At 39.3% G+C, this 19,227-nt stretch overlaps 1 protein-coding gene across 4 annotated transcripts in view; it reads right to left on the bottom strand.

Annotated features, from left to right (window-relative positions):
- Positions 1-2,637: 2,637 nt before the first annotated feature.
- LAMA4 (laminin subunit alpha 4) overlaps positions 2,638-19,227 on the bottom strand; it is a 147,333-nt gene continuing 130,743 nt past the window's right edge. For all 4 annotated transcript variants that reach the window (XM_019967183.2, XM_070795945.1, XM_019967185.2 and 1 more), the window contains 8 exons: positions 16,230-16,417; positions 13,564-13,753; positions 12,551-12,706; positions 10,803-10,962; positions 8,969-9,099; positions 7,841-7,934; positions 7,249-7,368; positions 2,638-3,075 (listed from right to left, as the gene is read on the bottom strand). In XM_019967183.2, coding sequence (XP_019822742.2) covers positions 2,930-3,075; positions 7,249-7,368; positions 7,841-7,934; positions 8,969-9,099; positions 10,803-10,962; positions 12,551-12,706; positions 13,564-13,753; positions 16,230-16,417 — 1,185 coding nt within the window. In that variant the 3' untranslated portion in view covers positions 2,638-2,929. The remainder of the gene's footprint in view (positions 3,076-7,248; positions 7,369-7,840; positions 7,935-8,968; positions 9,100-10,802; positions 10,963-12,550; positions 12,707-13,563; positions 13,754-16,229; positions 16,418-19,227) is intronic.

Below are 19,227 nucleotides of genomic sequence, written 5' to 3'. Positions count from 1 at the left end.
AGTGTGATGAACCTGAACTGTGTATGTACTGCTTTATGGTCTTGGTTGAAGTCTGTATTCACCGATTAAGGTAAGCAAAGACCCTACTTAACACCCTGTACTGCCATGTTACATACAAGGAAATAGGGCCCAGGGAACAGAAATAGCTCCGTGTCTTCTGAGATATCCCCTTACAAACTGTGAGCCCAGAAATGAGGCGGTTCTTAGTGGACAGAAGGTGTGTGTGGGCTAAGTTGCTTCAGTCATGTCTGGCTCTTTGTGATCCTTTGGACTGTAGGTGGATATATATTGTTGTATGTTTATAGAATGAGCAGTGTGTGTCTATAAACGTGTATAGTAAACACTTAAAACCATACTTCTAGATGAGATCATTTGTGCTTCAGCTTTTATTGCTATGTGCTCGATACTTTGTGTTTTGCAAGTCACAGTTTCATGAGAAAATGTTCAGTTGTTGGAACTCATCTTTTCATACCACTCCATAATGAAATGTCGCTTCACTGTGAAGCTGTTGGAGGGTACCCTCTCCCAATCAGCTATGGCCATGAGATAAGGATGGTAGGGTACAGGTCCGAATAGGGCTGCTCCTTCAAACCGGGGCTATGGGAGGCCTCATTTTGAAGGTGCTTTGAACAGGCAGGGGTCATGAGTGACAACCAGTCAAAATTACTCCGAACATCCATCCATGTTTCTTTATATGAAGTTCCAATATACTATGATTAAAAGAAAGGACAACTGCTCCCTAGACAGAAGTTGAGAGAAGATGGGGTCCCATCTAAGAACTGAATCAAGCTTTTATAAATGGTAAACTCAAAAGTTTCTGAATGTCATTGTAATTGTAGAGAAGATATTAAAAAGAAGAATTTTTGTGGTTCTAGTCTGCATACATGTGAGTCTGTGTACACACCAGCTGGAGCTACTGGAGGTCCAGCCAGTCTTCAGCTTGGCTGGTGGAGTTGACTTTGGGCCACTGCTGAGAATGAAGGGACAGAAGGGCCCTCTAGGATGTCTCAGGAAAATTTTGGAAAAAGAAAATGGCAGGGTGTTTCAGAGCTACTGCCTCCTGCTTTGATCTAGTGTAGGAAATACTGTGAGGGCTTAGTGTGTTTGAAGCATTGGTTCAACCTATACTAGTTAAGGCCCTACTGGATTCAGTCTTTAGCCCAGAAACCACATTAGCCCAGAGCCCCTTAGCTCTCAGAAGGTTTTGTTTGGTCTGCCCAGTGTTTTTTGTCATTTTAATTGCTGTTGTTTTTAATTAGTTACTAACTGAAAAATCAGGCCATTTCAACCCCTCAAATTTCACATTTCCATCTTCTTTTGGAAACTTTGGCCCTTTAAGCCTTGTGTTCTTCTATAGTAATAATTGGCCGAGTACCTGCTGCCTTTCTAGATGAGCCTTGGCAAGTGCCCTTTTGATTTTCTGTCAGACCCAACCAGCTTCACTCTTATGATACCTTTCTGGCTTGGTAGGTGGTTGAGTTTGTGACTCCAGCTTTGGAGACCAGCTGCGGGTTGGCCTCAGCTGGATGGCAGACAGTCCCCTGGAGGCAAGAAGGAAGGGGACACTCACGCTGGCTCTGGAGGTAGGCAGCGGTCCTGTTACCAATTCTGGCTCCTCAGTCTAGCTGAATGACAGCTGGCACGTTATTTAACAGTTCTAAATCTCAGGTTTCTCACCTGTAAATGCTGCCTTGTAGGATGTGTGATTATCAAGTGAAACCTACTTCAATTTACCTTATTGTGAGGCTGGCACTTAGTAAGTCCTCTGTGAGTAGATATTAGCTATTTTCACTGGTCATCATCATCATTATTAATGTATCAGAGACATGAGGGTAGTAGGGGAATGTAAATAATTACATATATATATATGTAAGAGATTATTTTATTCCCTTAGTAATTCCTCAAAACATTTTATACTTCCTCCCCATACCCCCGTTACTCCTCTTACATACCTTCAGTCCTGTTGATATGAGGGCCTATTTTCTCATTTTGTCTTCAATGCTGATTTTCTTTTCATGTATAATTCTTTTATTTCAGTTTCTATATTTTAATATCCTATCAGCTAGTAAAACCAATTTTTCCTTTTCTAGATTTTATTACTATATATACCTTAATATGATTATAACATTTTATAAATAAGACTATTTGTGTTGCAGGTATGTGGGGAAAAACTTTTAATAAAAGGACTTTTATACTTTAAGTGGATGCGTGATTTTGTCTTACTCTTTGCTATATAATGTCCTTCATGATTCCTACAAAATGCACTGTAACAATATCCTACAAGAGCCTCTCCTCACACAATTTTATTTTTCTTTTAAGGAAGTAAAGGGAAAAAAATAAGCATTTATTTGATTGAGGCATCCTTTTTTTTTTTTCTTATCTGGAAACAAATTACCATTCTGATAATTTGTTAGAAATTTATTAAACCTTGATAAGCCTAAAATATTCTTGCTATCCTGATAGACCAAAGTGGTAAAAGCAAATCTGATCATCTAATTTAGGTTTTATGTAAATCAGTAAATCTTTTCAGGATAAAGGAAGTATACTAAAGACAGTTTGGTTTAAGTTTAATGTTACCATCTCTAAATGAAAGAGGAATCTGAGGATCTAGCCACACTTTAAAAATATGTGCCAGTGTTTATTTAGAATCCCTTCTATTTTATTAGAAACAGGAACAGGAATTTCACCAGCAGGAAGTTATAAAATACAGGTAAGTTTAATGCTCCTTTGATTGTTATCCATGGCAGACATCTTGGATCCAAGGTAAGAATCCAAGTAAGAAATAAACATCCAGTCCCTGATGACTCATTTAAGTCCTGCTCAACTAGATGAAAGCTTCTACCGAGAGGAAGCACTGCCACTCCTCCTGGCTGGCCTTGTGTTTCTTTCAGTGCTCTAAAGAACTTTGTGCTTGGATGGCTCTGCTGTGTCAGGCTGCTGGACAGGAGTTGATGCTCACGGCGCCGCTGACCAGGGCTGCTTTACTGAAGCTCACCGGGCGCCCGTCAATCACAAAGTGACGGATGCAGCCTGTGAAGGGTCTGCCGGGGGCCAAGCGTGGTGTCAGTAGAGACTCTGGAAAAAGAAATGAACACCAAGTTTGCAATCGAGGCATCCCAAGCCCAAATACTACTTTGTGGCAAAAATACATGTCATAACCACTTACATTATCAAGATGATTTACATGTCAAAGATGGAATATAGTAATTTACTTATTTTTTAGGAACATTATCTGCTTTTGAAGTAATATGAACATGTAGTAATTTTAGAGTTTTGAGTATAATTCAGCTGTGTATTTACCACTGAAATTTACCATTTACAAGTAAAATCTCAGCAGTGAGTTTTCAGGATTTGCTTATGCTTTTTACAGTTAATTTCACCTGGGCCTCACTTATTTTGTATGGTTTACTGAGACAGGAAAGAAAATTCAGCTTCCAGACTCTTCTTGGAACTGGTTAATGTTTCTGTTTAATTTGTATCATTACCCTTCATCCTTAATCCTCCACATTTTTGCCAAGCTCATAAAATATAATGAGAAAATAATGAATTCAAATAAACTAAAATTTAATTTTCCTGAGCTCTCAGGGTTTAAGAACTATAAATAGGATAAAGATAACTAGCCTAGTCTTTGTGTGGGTACAGGTGCCCTGGGGTATGCCAGAGGAACTTTCTCCCCTTATCTTAGAGATCTGGAAGAAGCCTTGTGCTTATTAATTGTACAGACACAATTAAATGTGTTGAAATGATATAAGCAATATAATTTAAAGCAATTTAGGGAGCTTAGGAATATCATGAAATTAAAATCCATTTAGTCAAAGTTTATTATTAGGTACAAAACAGCTATGTGAACAGTGGCAGATAAAAAGATGGAAAACACTCAGAAATCAGTAACTTGGGAAAGAACATAAAAAAGGACAGCAAGTTAAATACCATCAGGCAGCTGTAATAAGTTTTCTAAGCAATGTAGATTAAGAATATGCAGAAGCTTTGTTTATTGAAAATCACTGAAATAGTATTTCATATTTAGAATGATAAGCATCAAGTTCTAGATTTGGAAGGGGTCTAAGAGGTCAATTCCCCTTGTCTCTAGATTAGTATGACTTTTTGTCATACTTTTGTCATTCTTCAAGACTGTGCAGTATATGTACATCATCAGAATAAAGAGTGAACAGGAAAGAATATAAGGGGTAAAACATCTCTTTCTTCTGTTCATTTTAGATACTAGTTTTAGAACATGGATTTTGACTCTGCCCAGGCTTACCACTGTTTGGTTCATGGGGGACAAATTCTAGAGGAAACAGTTCATATAGAAATTATGGTTTGCATAATTCACTATACAATTTATTACAGTGGTGGCAAAGTGCCCCAGAACGCTAAGTAATTGATTAATAAAATCAACACATGATTTTAAGAGCAAACATTTCTCAGGTTGAAAGCTTGACTATATACAGAATAATGCAAGATTTTCAGCAGAGGAATACATAGTTGCTAACTCAAAAACTTAACATCTAATTTTGATTTTTAAACGATCATACAATAAAGTTGAATTTTCTGATACAAACTTCATGAATTTCAATGCATTAACTCTTTGTTGATAGAAATAGTGTGTTACCAGAGCTCTGCCTGGTATAAGAGCACTGGTTGGGATTCTAAGATTTCAGTACATACAGTGGTTTTGTTTATGCCTAATTTCCTTTAGTTATTCTTTTTCATGCCCCAGTTTCTGATGTGATTTTGGTGGAGTTAATCTTGAACAGCTCAAAAATTATGTAATTAATGATGTTCAGCTTAAATTATACTTTTTGTCCTAGACTTGCTGCATGATCTGTAGATGGAATTAAAAGCTGCAGTGGTGCGGGCTGGTGGGTAGACCTCACTGGCCTTGCTAATTCCTGTGTGCTGGCTCATTAGCTCAAATTTGCTATTCATAATATGTCTCAGGTAGGCAGAATTTGGCTTCAGGTGGATCCTGCCCAGCCAGCCTGTGGATCAAGTCTTGTAGTGAGAGATCATGGTAGTGTGTCATGCTGGAATGAGACTCAAAAAACCAGAAATCAGAGAGATAAATATGTGTCTGAATGATGCAGTAAGCACTTCAGGTGCAAAGTGAAGAACAAATACTGTAACTTCTGTGAGGGAGGGCCATGCTTGTTTGGTCCATCTCCTGGAGCCTAGCACAGTGCTTAATAGACACTCAGTATCCCAGGCGGTGCGAGTGGTAAAGAACCTGCCTGCCAATGCAGGAGACATAAGAGATGCAGGTTTGATCCCTGGGTCAGGAAGATCTTCTGGAGAAGGGAAATGTAACTCACTCCAGTATTCTTGTCTGGAGAATCCCCATGGACAGAGGACCCTGGCGGGCTATAGTCTATTGGGTCGCAAAGAGTCGGACATGACTGAAGCGAAAGCATGTACATGTTTGTTGTGTGAGGAAGTCATGCTCTCTGGAAGCAAGAAGTATGCTATTTAGCTTCAACAATATTCTGCAGTGAGTGCCATAAAAGTGATATTCAGGGTGGGGTGGGGCAGGGCATGTGCGTAAGAAGTGTGAGTTGGATCCTCAAGGTCAATAGGAGTTAAGTTGGTGGAGAAGTGGGAGAAGCAAGAAAGAAGAACATTTTCTAGAAATTGAGGCCTTTTGCTCTTGTGTGAAGGCCTGGAGCAAAGTTCACTACTGAACATTCAGAGAACTGCAAGCCCCAGGAGGTAGGGGGAGGCCCTAGAGCAAGGGGGCAAAGTTGGGAGAGATAATCAGGACCTTGCATGCTAGGCTGACTTTGATCCTGTAGGCCTCTGGGAACCTGCAATATTGTAAACTATGTTGTGATCTCCAGGAAGAAAGCAACGTGCAGAAATGGAAGGACTGACAGCACCCGTCTTCCTCACTGTACCTGCATGAAGTGCAATGTGGTCTTTGCCAGTATTTCAGAACTGAAGCCTGGAGCAGGAGGAGAGGCCTAAGGAATGGAGACAGGAGTGGATAATAGAAGTAAAGCAGAAAGACTGCTTTCTGAGGGTCTCCTATTGCATCAGTGAGTTGTTACTGTCTATACTGGCATTTTGAAAAATCCACATTACAAAGCAGAGGACTGCTTAGTTGCTACTATTTTGTGAGTACCCAAGACTGGATGCTTAATCTTTCTCACTCTGTTGGTTAAAGCATTATTTGCCTTTACATGGGTTAGTCTAAAATAGTATAGTTAGGATGCAAGGAAAAACTATGTTAAGTTTTTCCTTTAAATCCTCACCAAATGCCAGTTGTAAAAGCTTGGTTTTTCCCTCATGCTACCTTTATCATTCAGGTTTCCCTAGTGAATGAAGTGTGTGAAATAAACACTTTCAACAAAAGGTCATGGTCCCTGCTTTAGAGGCTTAAAGTAATTGTGGGGGGTCCATAAGTGCCCCATCACCATCTGGGACTATCCACCATTCTTGGCAGATGACAGCATTGATGTTACTGATGATGTTTACAGAACTGCAGCTGGGAACCTCTCGCAGGGAATGTCACTATGTAGGAACAACAGAACTTATGGTCTGCAGCTGTTTCCACGTTTCACACTAGTCCTGGACGGGAAGAACTGTGTATTCTCTTAGTGTGGAAGAGGAGTAATTGTCACCAAACTTTTAGTCTTCTAAGGTTCTCAGATCCTACAGCAGCAATAGCAAATGAGTTTTCTTTGTGTAAGAGAGAAAACAGTGTGTTTCGCTGTGTGTATGTGAGAGGTGTGTGTAAAGAGAAGAGAAAAAATTCAGTAGACACAGCAGAGGGAGAGTAGTATCTACTGTTTAGCATGCTGCGTGTGGTTCTTGTCTGTTACTTTGTTTTGATCCTCGGATGTGCTGTGTGCTTCGTAATTGTCAGTATACATTTTCCTATGAAAGGATGTGTGTGTGCTCAGTCGCTCATCATGTCCGACTCTTTGTGACCCCAGTGACTGTATCTTCCAGGCTCCTCTGTCCATGGAATTTTCCAGGCAAGAATACTGGAACGGGTTGCCATTTCCTACTCCAGGGGATCGCCCTGACCTAGGGATTGAACCCACATCTCTTGTGTTGCCTGCATTGGCAGGCAGGTTATTTACCACTCCGCCTCCTGAGAAAGTCCCCTATGAAATGACATTGTATATAAAATTCTTGGAGTTACTAGGTGAATTATAAAAATACATAGCTCTTAATACTGTAATAACAGTTATGAGAACTTAAGTGTTTTTTTGGATTTGGAAACTCGTCACTTTAAATAACTCTTACCTGGAACACCTCCAACAAACACAGGCTCCCTGTGATCAACTGGTTTTGGATTTAGGGGTCCAACCACGTGGTTCACTTCAGAGTCTACATCCAACTGAACCACATTTGAATCTCTAATAACTGAAATACAGGGAAAAGAGTGGTCATAAGTGATATTGAGGTGATTAATTTTCACATGAAAGGGAATAATTTATTATAGCAATAGGTTTTATTTATTCCAGAATAAACCATACACTTCCCTCTAATCACTGAAAACATCAATGTCTAACCAATCACTGTAAAATTTTCCTTTGAAAGGGAGACTATTTAGAATACTCTTTCTGATACTTTTTCTTTGCTTCATAAATAATGCATTATTTAAACAACTCCATAAGACTATTCTGGCAGCATTAATATTTTCAAATCACATGTGGATTCAATATACAAATTTTAGTACATTAGCATTTATTCTCTTTTCTTGACTACTTTTAGACTGTCAGTTATTTCTTATTCTGTCGTATAAGTTATACAAAGTTCTTTCAAGTCATCATGTCAGAGGTGGGTGTATAGGCTCACTTTATCAGGGAAACCCAGGACACACAGCTTTCCTCACCTGTAATTCTGTGCCATCTGCCATCACAGAGACTCTGCTTGGGTGTCACTGAGGTGGAAAAGTCTCTGATGCCATTGTTGACTTTCACTATGACCTGCAAAAAACAGCGCACATTGTGGAATTTCATTTCATTTCTCCTCTTTGGGATAAGATGAGATTTCTTAGATTTACCACAGGGAAGCAAAACTTTGAACATCCAGACAGTAGCTTTGCAATTTGAACACAAGGGGTCACTGTTCAGTAGACTAGAGGAAATGTGTTCCTCAGAAAGAGAACAAAATAAAGACAACGGAGAGAAGAGGGGGCAGAGGAACAGTAAGATAGCACAATGAATTCCTTTAAAGATGGAATGTGCTGTACAAGGCAGGTAAAGGTACTGAGGAAGAGCTGGCCTCTAGGGCCAGCTGCCTGGGCTCATACTCGAGCGCTCCTACTTCCCTCACTGTGCCACGTTTCTCATTTGCAAAATAAGGGTGATAACTGTAGTACTCACTTCACAGAGTTATTGGGATTAAAGGAGTTAATCCATATAAGGCATTTAGAATAGTATCTGACCCACACTAAGAACCATATAAGGATTTGTTCTCATTGTTATATGGTTTCATAGAATATACTGGAACTCAAATGAAAATCAATTATATTAAGTTAGGGGCATTGATGAAAATATGCTTCATATTTATTTGAATACTCTCATGAATGTTCTTTAGTAATATTATTTGGGGATGAAAGTGGTGTTTAATTATAACAATTTTTTTTTATTTTTAGCAGCTGAAAAGAATGTATGTATGGTATGCATACATATTATAGACAAAATGAACATTTGCTGCTTCCATTTGTTGTAAAAAATTCCTCTTCTGATTCTTTTATTAAAACTTTTTAATTATTGATTTTTTTGGCTTTGCCACAATTTCATGGCTCTTTGCTCTAATCAAATTCTAATCAATTCTCAACATATGAATCTGAATCCAAAAATTACCTGCATTTAAATTTTATGTTTTAGCTTTCCTGTTGTTTGTTTTTCCCCTCAGTTAGGAAAGATCGATGAAATGATTCTGTGAAATAAAACTGCTTCAGATCTAGAATCCAAGGTCAGAGAAGACAGACTTAAAACAATTCTTAACACGCTACCTGCCCATTTTTCATGTGAACATTTAGGTATTCTCCATTGACACTGTGGCCGTGAACAAGGGTTCCGGAACTGCTTCTGGGACGGACTTCAAATGCAATCTCAAACTTCAATCCAATATTGAAAGACTCATCTGTGGAGAGAAATACTATTAGTTCTCAAGAACAGAAACCTAAATTTTGTAACCATGGCATGATTTTGTAATTGCATATTTTTGTATCTCTTTTGGAAAGTTTGATACATTTTTCAGTAGGTAAGTAGAAAGTGTCATTTTCCATGTCAAACACACTGGAAGCTCGGAGCAGGTCTGGAGTACGGGGTGGAAACAGCATGCTGAAAATACGTCATGGCTATGGGAGCTCAGGTGAGGAAAAATTGATTCCAACCAGCAGGACCATTTATTATTTCAAAAGTGAGAAGCAGGAAAGAGCTAACTAGGAAGAACTGGTCTGAACACAAGTGCAGAGTCTGGGACGTCTGGAGAGCACCTGGAGAGGCCAGTGTGGCTGGACTGTCCTTGCCCTGTGAGTGAGGGTGGAGCGGGGTGAGTAGGGAAGGCCAGCAGGAGCCACACGGGGAAGGGCTCCAGGGCTCCAGTAGGGAAGACAGACTTTATACTGCAGACATTGACCATGGGAGCTGACTTGATCAGATCTGTATTTAAAATAATTCTTAAAAGAGATCACTGGAGCCAGTGCTGCAGAGCATTTGGGAGGAAAGACAAAGTAAGAACAGCAAAAGCGGTTAGGAGCTGTTTTTGCAGTGATGCAAGAAAATGAATTCTTCTTAAGAACAGCCGTGTTCACTCCAAGAGACTCACCGAAAAGCTGGGCATCTTAATAGTGTTCACTTCACGTGGCTTCTTATAGATCAGTTTTTAAAGTTTTCCTGCTATTAATGTTTATTGAGAACATAAATTGTGCAGGTTGCTATGCTTTTCAGGCTGTCTAAACCTTTGAGTTCATTTCACTGAAATTCAATGAAAGGCAGAGGAATGTGCCTGTTGGTGTTTTAGTAGAGGTAAAGAAGGAGAAAGGAAAGTAAAATCGTGAACTAGACACAGAGGAAACATTGCCTCCAGTTATTCTGTCGGACGTGGGGATGGGTTAAGAAGGGATAACCGCTGCTCTGTCAGGTCTTTATTCAGGGCATGTTGAAGGCAGGAACATTCTCCTGTCTTCTTTCTCAGCACTGTTCTGGTGCCCTCCTCACACCTAATGGTTGCTCTACAGAATGCTGTCGGAATGGACTGGATGGTGATTGTGTGTAGTCTGTTTAGGATTTTATTTCCTTATTTTTAGAACCATTATGTTCCATCACTTGGCACAGGGACTGTCATACCAGAGGCACACAATGAAAACTTTGTTGAGTGAGAGTAAGAGTTGAGAATAAAAATCCAGAAAGAAAAGTTTTTAAGGATAGCTTTGTCTGCCGGAGTTGCTGGAGACGGGAGGAAGTGGAACTTTCCTTAGCAGGAACAATGGGTGCTGCTTAGAATGAGCAGAGAAAACAAAACCTCAGTGTGTGAGGTAGCCAAAAGCCCACACAGGTTAGACCACGGTGCAGCACAGAAAGTCTAAAGGAGCCAAGATGGTCTATCCCCAGAGGTTTGGCAGCTGTGGAGAAGCACTGGCTGGGGAAAGCAAACAGGGATTGGCATGGTCCATGTGTCTATTTGGACGGCAGCAGAGGAGAAAGGTGGTCCTTATGAAAAGTGACTATTTTCAAGGGCTGAGTTTGCTATTCTGGTTTTTAACTTTGGGCCCAATATCCCTGTTAGCCATCTCCAGGAAAGAAGTATTTCATGATTCACATTTTAACATAAGTCATTGTTACCTAGGACCACGTAACCTCCTTCTGTTGAGAAGTATGTTCCTGTTTCCATTGGACCTTCGAAACAAGGAGTCACACTAAATGTCTGAGAAGCAGAGGTGATGGAGGCCCCATTGAGCTGAAGATTGCTGAGGCAGCCACTGAAGCTGTAGACCGAGTTTATCTGAGAGGAGAAGGCATTTCTTAAAATCCATTTTCTCAACACTCACAGACGCACCAATGAAGGGATTTGTGTCCTGAGAGGAACCTAGTAATTTCTTGCCCTATTTGTTTTAGCTATCTGAATAATCGATCATTTTCCAGATTGTTGCTTTTTAACTAGATCTTTGAAGCTAGAATTTTGTATTAGGTAATAATAGCCTACTGTAATTAAGGTACAAAAATTTCAACATTTTTCACAACAAGGTAAATTGCAGCTGTGGTTTTCAAACTGAATTAGAAATATTCTCATTTGTTTTCTTCAAGAAAGACAGCTGTGCCCTAGATCACCTAATGCTGATAAGGGCTAGCAAAGAACTAAACTGTTAAATCTACCATGGTTAAATAAACAGCAGAGAATTTGCTTTATTGGCTTGTGTTTGAGCATTTATCATACCACAGGACATGAAACACGGGCCACTTTAGATAACCGATTTCACAGTTTTAGAAATCTTTCTTTTAAAGAAGCTGTCATGGAATTGGGGCTACTCATCTAAAATAAAATTAAATATGAACATTTCCCCCCATTTTTGCTTTACACACACATATTAATAGATCTTTGTTGTTGTTGTTTAGTCACTAAATTGTGTCTGACTTTTTTGCGACCCTGTGGTCTGTAGCCTGCTAGACTCCTCTGTCCATGGGATTTTCCAGGCAAGAATACTGGAGTGGGTTGCCATTTCCTTCTCCAGGGGATCTTTCTGACCCAGGGATCAAACCTGAATCTCCTGCATTGGCAGGCAGATTCTTTACAGTGAGCCACCAGGGAAGCCATTTAATGGATCTTAGAAGTGTATTCTTTGTGTTAAAGTCAAACCTGTATTTATATTAAAAATAAGCTTAGTCCTTTGATGCGTTCCTTTTTTTGCTAAATATTTTTGAAGGTCCAATATTTTAAACTTTTACATTACAAAAATAATGTTGTTTTCTTCTACCATATCCTCATGTCCCCCAAGGGGTAGCCACATTTCCTTGTACAATTACAAATTGTGTGTATGTGTGTGTGTGTGTAAGAAATGAAGATGAGATCATAGTTTACATAATGGCCTGAAAGTTTTTCTTTTTAACCCAATAATATATAATATAATGACTTGCTTTCTTTTTTGGGTAATTTTTTTGGGGGGGGGGCTGTGCCATGCAGCCTGCAGGATCTTAGTTCCCTGACCAGGGATTGAACCCAGGCCTGGGCGGTGAAAGCACTGAGTCCTAACCATTGGAGCACCAGGGAATTCTCTTTTGGGTGTTCTTTAAGACTAAAAGCATGAGTACTTGCTGAACAAATAAGCATGCCCTTGAGACATAACTTTTCATGACAGTTTATACCTCTGAAACATTTTTCATCTCACCTCTACCTTAGAATCAAAAGGTTACTCCAGGCTTTGTGATGTCACAGGGTGGACAGACAACCATAAAACAATACCCACTTATGTATCCCATCTCCAGCCAAAGTACAGTTTTACTTTTGCCAGTTTTCTAATCGTGAAGCCAGGGCTACATTAAACAATCTTTCAACTCTAAAGGTGGATGGCTCTACCTGATCACACCTGGCTTACCTGGACATTTTTCACAGCCCTTCCAGGAGCCACACCTCCCAAATAAATAGGACCCCTGATTTTCCAGTCAGCTCCTGTAGGGGGAAGACTTTCTTCTAAGACTCGAAGCCCATCAATTATCATTCGGCCGCTGCTCTTTTCCCGAATAAATATCACCTTGATGGAGAGAAGGACAACAGCGTATCTTTAGTACATCCAAAGATTAGTGGAAAGGCTGTGCTGCTTCTCCTCCCAACTGTGCTATCATTTGCAGTGCTGCGGAAGTTCCTTAAACAGTGGTCCTTTCACCAAAGGTCAGGAGTTTGTCTCTTCTTTTGAAGCCTGATTTAAAGTTACAGGCTTAATCTCTGAACACAGCTTATGTTTAGCAGAGTTCTCTGTCCCAGCTGGCAGCCTACATGCTCTCACTTCTAAATTTAATTATAATTAATTGTAATGCAGCTGACATTGCTTACTTTCCCACTATACACACACAGAGAATTGCTTTGATATTTAGGTTGTTCTACCTGTTGTATCCTTTCTTCCCAGTAATACAGCTGACATTGCTTATTTTTCCCACTATACACACACTGAATTGCTTTGATATTTAGGTTATTCTACCTGTTGTATCCTTTCTTCCTAACAGATTTACTCTATTTTGTACCTTCCATAGCTTAGTCTATGAGACACTCAGCAATCATAGAAAATTTAGAATATTATAGGCAGTGGAATAAAACCCAGTCAAGTGAAAAATCCTTATAGAAACCAAACTTCAGCTTATGCTGACCACTGATCTTTTGTTTAAAATAACTGCACTAAAAATAGCTGATCTGTCAAAAAAATTATACTCAGATTATATTTCTTTTAAAATAATAAGCTTCAAGATTTTTGTAATAAATTAACGAAAGTTTCTGAAACTGAACTCTGAACATATAGCAATAAAATTTGTAAATGGATGTTTCTAGAGAAACCACTAGTGGGGTATCAGAATGGTGGACGTTTGCTGATAATAATATTCTCTGTCTTCAACTTACATCATGCCACAGTCCATCATTGTATTTCTCCTGGCTTCTAATCTTCAGTTTCTTGTGGCCAACATTAAACATGAAAACCAAGCGGCCATGGGCTAAGAACAGAGTCATGAAGTTATTCTCTTCTTGATCTGAGACATAGAAAATCATCCCATGGGAGGAACGTGTTTTCAGACGAATGGAAAACTGGGATCTGGTAAATGAGAAGGAAAAGCTTACCACTTGTCAAAGAAGACTGTGATCTCTAACTTCCCAAGACAATACAGCGTAAGGAAGAATAAAGCCATCTGATCTAATCCCAAGCAACATTACTTCTAATTACATCTTATTATTATTGTGAATATCGGGTAAGCACTGCTAATTCAAAAATGTAAATCCTCCATTTCCTCATACAACAAGGATAAATCCCACATTTAAGAAAGTGTTGTTTCAATAAATGCTGGAGAAAATGTGGAGAAAAGGGAACCCTCTGGACTGTTGGTGGGAATGTAAATTGATACAGCCACTATGGAGAACAGTGTGGTGATTTCTTAAAAAACTGGGAATAAAACTACCATATGCATGCGTGCTAAGTTGTTTCAGTTGTGTCTGACTCTTTGCGACCCTATGGACTATACCCCACGAGGCTCCTCTGTTCATGGGATTCTCCAGGCAAGATTACTGGAGTGTATTTGCCGTGCCCTCCTCCAGGGGATCTTCCTGACCGAGGGATCAAACCCACATCTCTTACATGTCCTGCACTGGCAGGTGGGTTCTTTATCACTAGCACCACCTCAGAAGCCCAAAACTACCATAAGACCCAGCAATTTCACTGCTGGGCATATGCCCTGAGAAAATCATAACTGAAAAAGACACCAGTACCCCAATGTTTATCGCAGCACTATTTACAATAGCCAGGACATGGAAGCAACCTAGATGTCCAATGACAGATGAATAAAGAAGCTGTGGACATATGTACGATGGAGTAGTCCTCAGTCATGAAAAGAGTTTGAATCAGTTCTAGTGAGGTGGACGAACCTAGAGCCTGTTACTACAGAATGAAGTAAATCAGAGAAAAACAAGTTTCATAAAATAACACATACATATGGAATCTAGAAAAATGGTACTGATGAACCTATCTGCAGGGCAGGAATAGAGACGCAGACGAGAGGACAGACTTGTGGACACAGTGAGGGAAGGAGAGGGCAGGACCACCTGAGAGAGTACCATGGAAACGTATACATTACCATATGTAAAATAGACAGCTAGTGGGAAGCTGCCATGTAACACAGGGAGCTCAAACCAGAGATGCCTAGAGGGTTGCGATGGGGTTGGGGGTGGGAGGGAGGTTCAAGAAGGAGAGGATATATGCATAATTATGGCTGATTCACATTGTATGGCAGAAACCGACACAACATTGTAAAGCAATTATCCTCCAATTAAAAATTTTTTTTAAAAAGTGTTTCAGTAAAGGATAATATCATGTCTTGCTTTGAAAAACTGATTGCACTTAATTTAGTAAAAATCTTTATGCTAAGGAAGCTTCATGTAGACAAAATAATAGAGAGCAATTAATATGCATATAAAAATTGCATAGAAACAATATGATTTATGTACTATCTAAAATACAGATTCAGTTTTCTCCCCATAAAAATTAATCAATGGATATCACATGCTAAAAACAGCTACCAAAATGTATAGAAATCAAATAAAATTTCTAGAAATTCAGCTTTAGGCCATAGATAAGGTACATTTATTAAGCTAATTTCCAGTTTGATTAACTCTGTGTTTCTCCTGAAGAGTACAAAATACTGATTCTGCCTATTAGGCAAATAGGAAATTAGGAGTTTCTTATTGAATCCACTGACGGTATGAATGTTTGAAAGAGCTATATAAGAGTGCTGCTGCTGCTAAGTCGCTTCAGTCGTGTCCGACTCTGTGTGACCCCATAAACGGCAGCCCACCAGGCTCCCCCGTCCCTGGGATTCTCCAGGCAAGAACACTGGAGTGGGTTGCCATTTCCTTCTCCAATGCATGAAAGTGAAAAGTGAAAGTGAAGTCGCTCAGTCGTGTCCGACTCTTAGTGACCCCGTGGACTGCAGTCTACCAGGCTCCTCCATCCATGGGATTTTCCAGGCAAGAGTACTGGAGTGGGGCGCCATTGCCTTCTCTGTATATATGAATATCTGGGTGCTAATACTTTAAAAGAAATCTTAAATAATCCTAAATAACTTGGAGAGTTGTGAAACACCAGGAAGAAGTGATGAACTTTAGAGATAGCTTGAGGGTCAACAGAGACACAGTGCATTTGTATTTTTAGTGTCTTCAGACGTATTCCCACTTACAGTCTGAAAGCAATTTGTGTCGGAAAGGGAAGGTGACAGTAAGGTTACATGATGAGTCATTTAAAATTTCCCCCATCTTCCTTTCTTTGATTGTATTTTCTTTCTCATTAAGTACAGCAAACTCCTAGGACAATGCTGTCATATGCCTCTTACTTTTGGGAAGAAAGTCACAGAGAATGTTATTTATTGGACAGTATGAATTATGTACTATTTAGTAATTGTTTTGATGAAAAAAGAATAAGATTAAAGTAGCGCAAAAAAATTATAGGAAAAATAACATATGGCAAGTAAGGATGAAGCCCAGCCATGGCATCAAGTTTCTAAACGGATAGTGTGTTACTTTACTTTTCACCAAAATCTCTTTTTAGGTGTTCAAACTCTTGACGACTGTTGGCTGTCCCTCCATACTGATAGGCGTGCTCTATCGCTCTAGGGCTGTTGGAAAGCTGGCAGTGTGAGTCTCTTGGAATATTCCTCTCTAGGAATTTCAGGCCAACAGGATCCCACGAAGGAGCATCTTTACTTTTCTCTCCCTGTAAGAGTACGAAATGACTCATTTAAGGGATAAAACTGACATACTAGTAGCAAAAATTCACTTTTAATTTTTTATCATTAACAATAATGATTAAATAATTAAAGTGTATATTCTTTGTACATATTCCACTCGTAAAATATTAGACGTCTCCATTCCTCTACTGCCTTAAGCAAATGCCAGCAGCAGCTGCAGCAGTAACAACAAACGACAACAGAGTATGTTAACAAACCCCAAATTCCCATTTACAGTCAGAAAACAATTTGTATAGTGAAGCTATAGAGACGAGTGCTCTGTGATTTAAATTAAATGTACATTTTAATCAATGGTGGAAAATGAAAAAATTGGCAATAAAGACCACTGAGAGACTTGATAAAATCCTCATATTATATGCAACAATACCACTTGAATACACATATTATTATTTATATAACCTGCATAAAAAGTTAAATACTTAGTAACATCTTCAAAATATTTTTTAAAGAATGTTTTGGGTGATAAGATATGTAGCAAACTTATGTGACAGGATATAGAACAATTTTTAAAAATTATTTTGTGCTCTTAGAATTGCACTATTGATTTTAAAATTTACAGTTCTGAAACTAAAGACTAATATTTAATGGTTATTTAGTCAATTTCTGAAGCAAAAGTAAATGCAAGTAAATCTGAGCATTCAGTCATTTACTCATTTATTCAAGCAAATGTTTATTGAGTACCTAATAGGTAGGAGTGAAGAAGAAGAAGAAAAAAAAAAATCGATGTTTCTGTGTGCCTTCAGTGGGCAGTGTGTGGTGGGGAACAGAAAGGTGAGTGAGACATGGTTCCTGTTTTTTAAGGACTGAAAATTGATTTGGCTTTTAAACAACAAATTGGAAGACAGGTTGTAGCTGGATAGAAAGGACCTTAGATGACTTGGTAAAGGATGGGGTTTTGTTTTTTAGGTGATGAGAAGCACCACAGGTTTGAAAAGCAGGGAGTGGCCTAATCTGATCCACTTGGGAAGAAATCTTGCAATAAAGTAAGAAGAGAGAGGAAATGTTTGGAGCTAGGGAGCTGGAGAACACAGCAAGAGTCAGGTTGAGACACAGGATCAGAGGGGAGAGGACAATTTCTGGTTCAGGATTGCTGAATGAATGCACATAGCTTTCCCCCTCCCTAATTCCCATCGAAATGTCAGAAGAACTATACACATAAAAATAAATCCACCGTAGTCCTGGAAGTAGAGGAGGATTTCTACTAGTCAAACAAAGCAGTGTGGAATTTCCATAAAACAATATTGTAATACAGACTGGAACAGATCGACTATATATATATATATATTGGTTGTGCTGGGTCTTCGTTGCTGTGCACAGGCTTTCTCTAATTGTGGCAAGCGGAGGGCATGTAGAATTTTCCTAGACCAGGGATTGAACCCGCATCCCCTGTATTAGCAGGTGGATTCTTAACCACTAGACCACAAGGGAAGCCCAAAACTCTTAATCTCATATGGGAAAAAGATAAGACCTCCAAAAAAGTCTGTGTTCTGGGCAAATCCAAGAAATCAAGGAAATGTAAATCAAACCCACAGTGAGCTATCACCTCTCACTTGTCAGAATGGCTATCATCAAAAAGAATACAAACTGGTGAGGATGTGGAGAAAAGGGTATCCTCTTACACTGTTGGTGGGAATGCAGACTGGTGCAGCCACTGTGGAAAACAGTATGATGGTATCTCAAAAAACTAAAAATATAACAGAACTACCATATGACCCAGCAATTCCACTCCTGGGTATATATCCAAAACTAACCCCAAAACTCTAATTTGAAGAGATACATATACCCAATGTTCACAGCAGCATTGTTTACAATTGCCAAGATATGGAAAACCTAAAAGACCATCAAAAGATGAATAAAGAAGATACATGCATTATACACATACACACAGTGGACCTACTCAGTCATAAAAAGAACAGAATTTTGCCGTTTGCAGCAACATAGATGGACTTGCAGAGCATAATGTTAAGTGAATACGTCAGAGAAAGACAAATACTGTGGGATATCATTTATATGTGGAATCTAAAAAAGACAACAAACTAGCGAATATAACAAAAAGAAGCAGACTCAGAGAGAGAACAAACTAGTGGTCAGCAGCAGGGAGAGGAAAGTGGGCAGGGGCAGGACAAGGGTGGAGAATAAGAGGTACAAACTACTAGGTATAAAATAAGCTACAAGGATATATTGTACAGCATGCGGAGCACGGCCAATATTTTGTATTAACTATAAACGGAGTACAACCTTTAAAAATCGTGAATCACTATATACTGTATACCTGTAACTTATGTAACATTGTATAACTATACTTCAATTAAAAAAACAAATAAAATAAAATAGGGGTTAAGGCTGGCCTCACGGATCAGATGAGAGTTGGGCAATCCTTGAGAAGCTGTCAATGCAGACATTTGGGGGAAGCACGGTCTAGGTAAGAGGAAAGCTCAAGGGAGGATCTTAAGGCAGGAGTGTACCTGGCTTGTTCTAGAAACAGCTGGTAGATCACTAGGAGGAGACGAGCAAGTGAGTATAAGGGTCTCTATGACACTGTAGGAACTTCGGTGTTTACTCTGAGTGCAGTGGGAGGATCATTTTGAACACAGAAGTAACATGATAAGGCATGTTTAAAAGGATCTGGTTGTTGTGCTGAGAATATACTACTGGGGAGCAAGGTAAAACAGGGAGGCCTGTTGGGAGGCTATTACAGAGATTCAGATGAGAGACGACAAAGGCTTGGACCAGGATGGCAGCACTGGCACTTGACTGCATTGTTTACATTGGCCAG

This window comes from Bos indicus, chromosome 9 (assembly GCF_029378745.1).
Source record: "Bos indicus isolate NIAB-ARS_2022 breed Sahiwal x Tharparkar chromosome 9, NIAB-ARS_B.indTharparkar_mat_pri_1.0, whole genome shotgun sequence".
Taxonomy (NCBI): domain Eukaryota; kingdom Metazoa; phylum Chordata; class Mammalia; order Artiodactyla; family Bovidae; genus Bos; species Bos indicus.
This window is presented reverse-complemented; position numbering and strand designations above follow the sequence as displayed.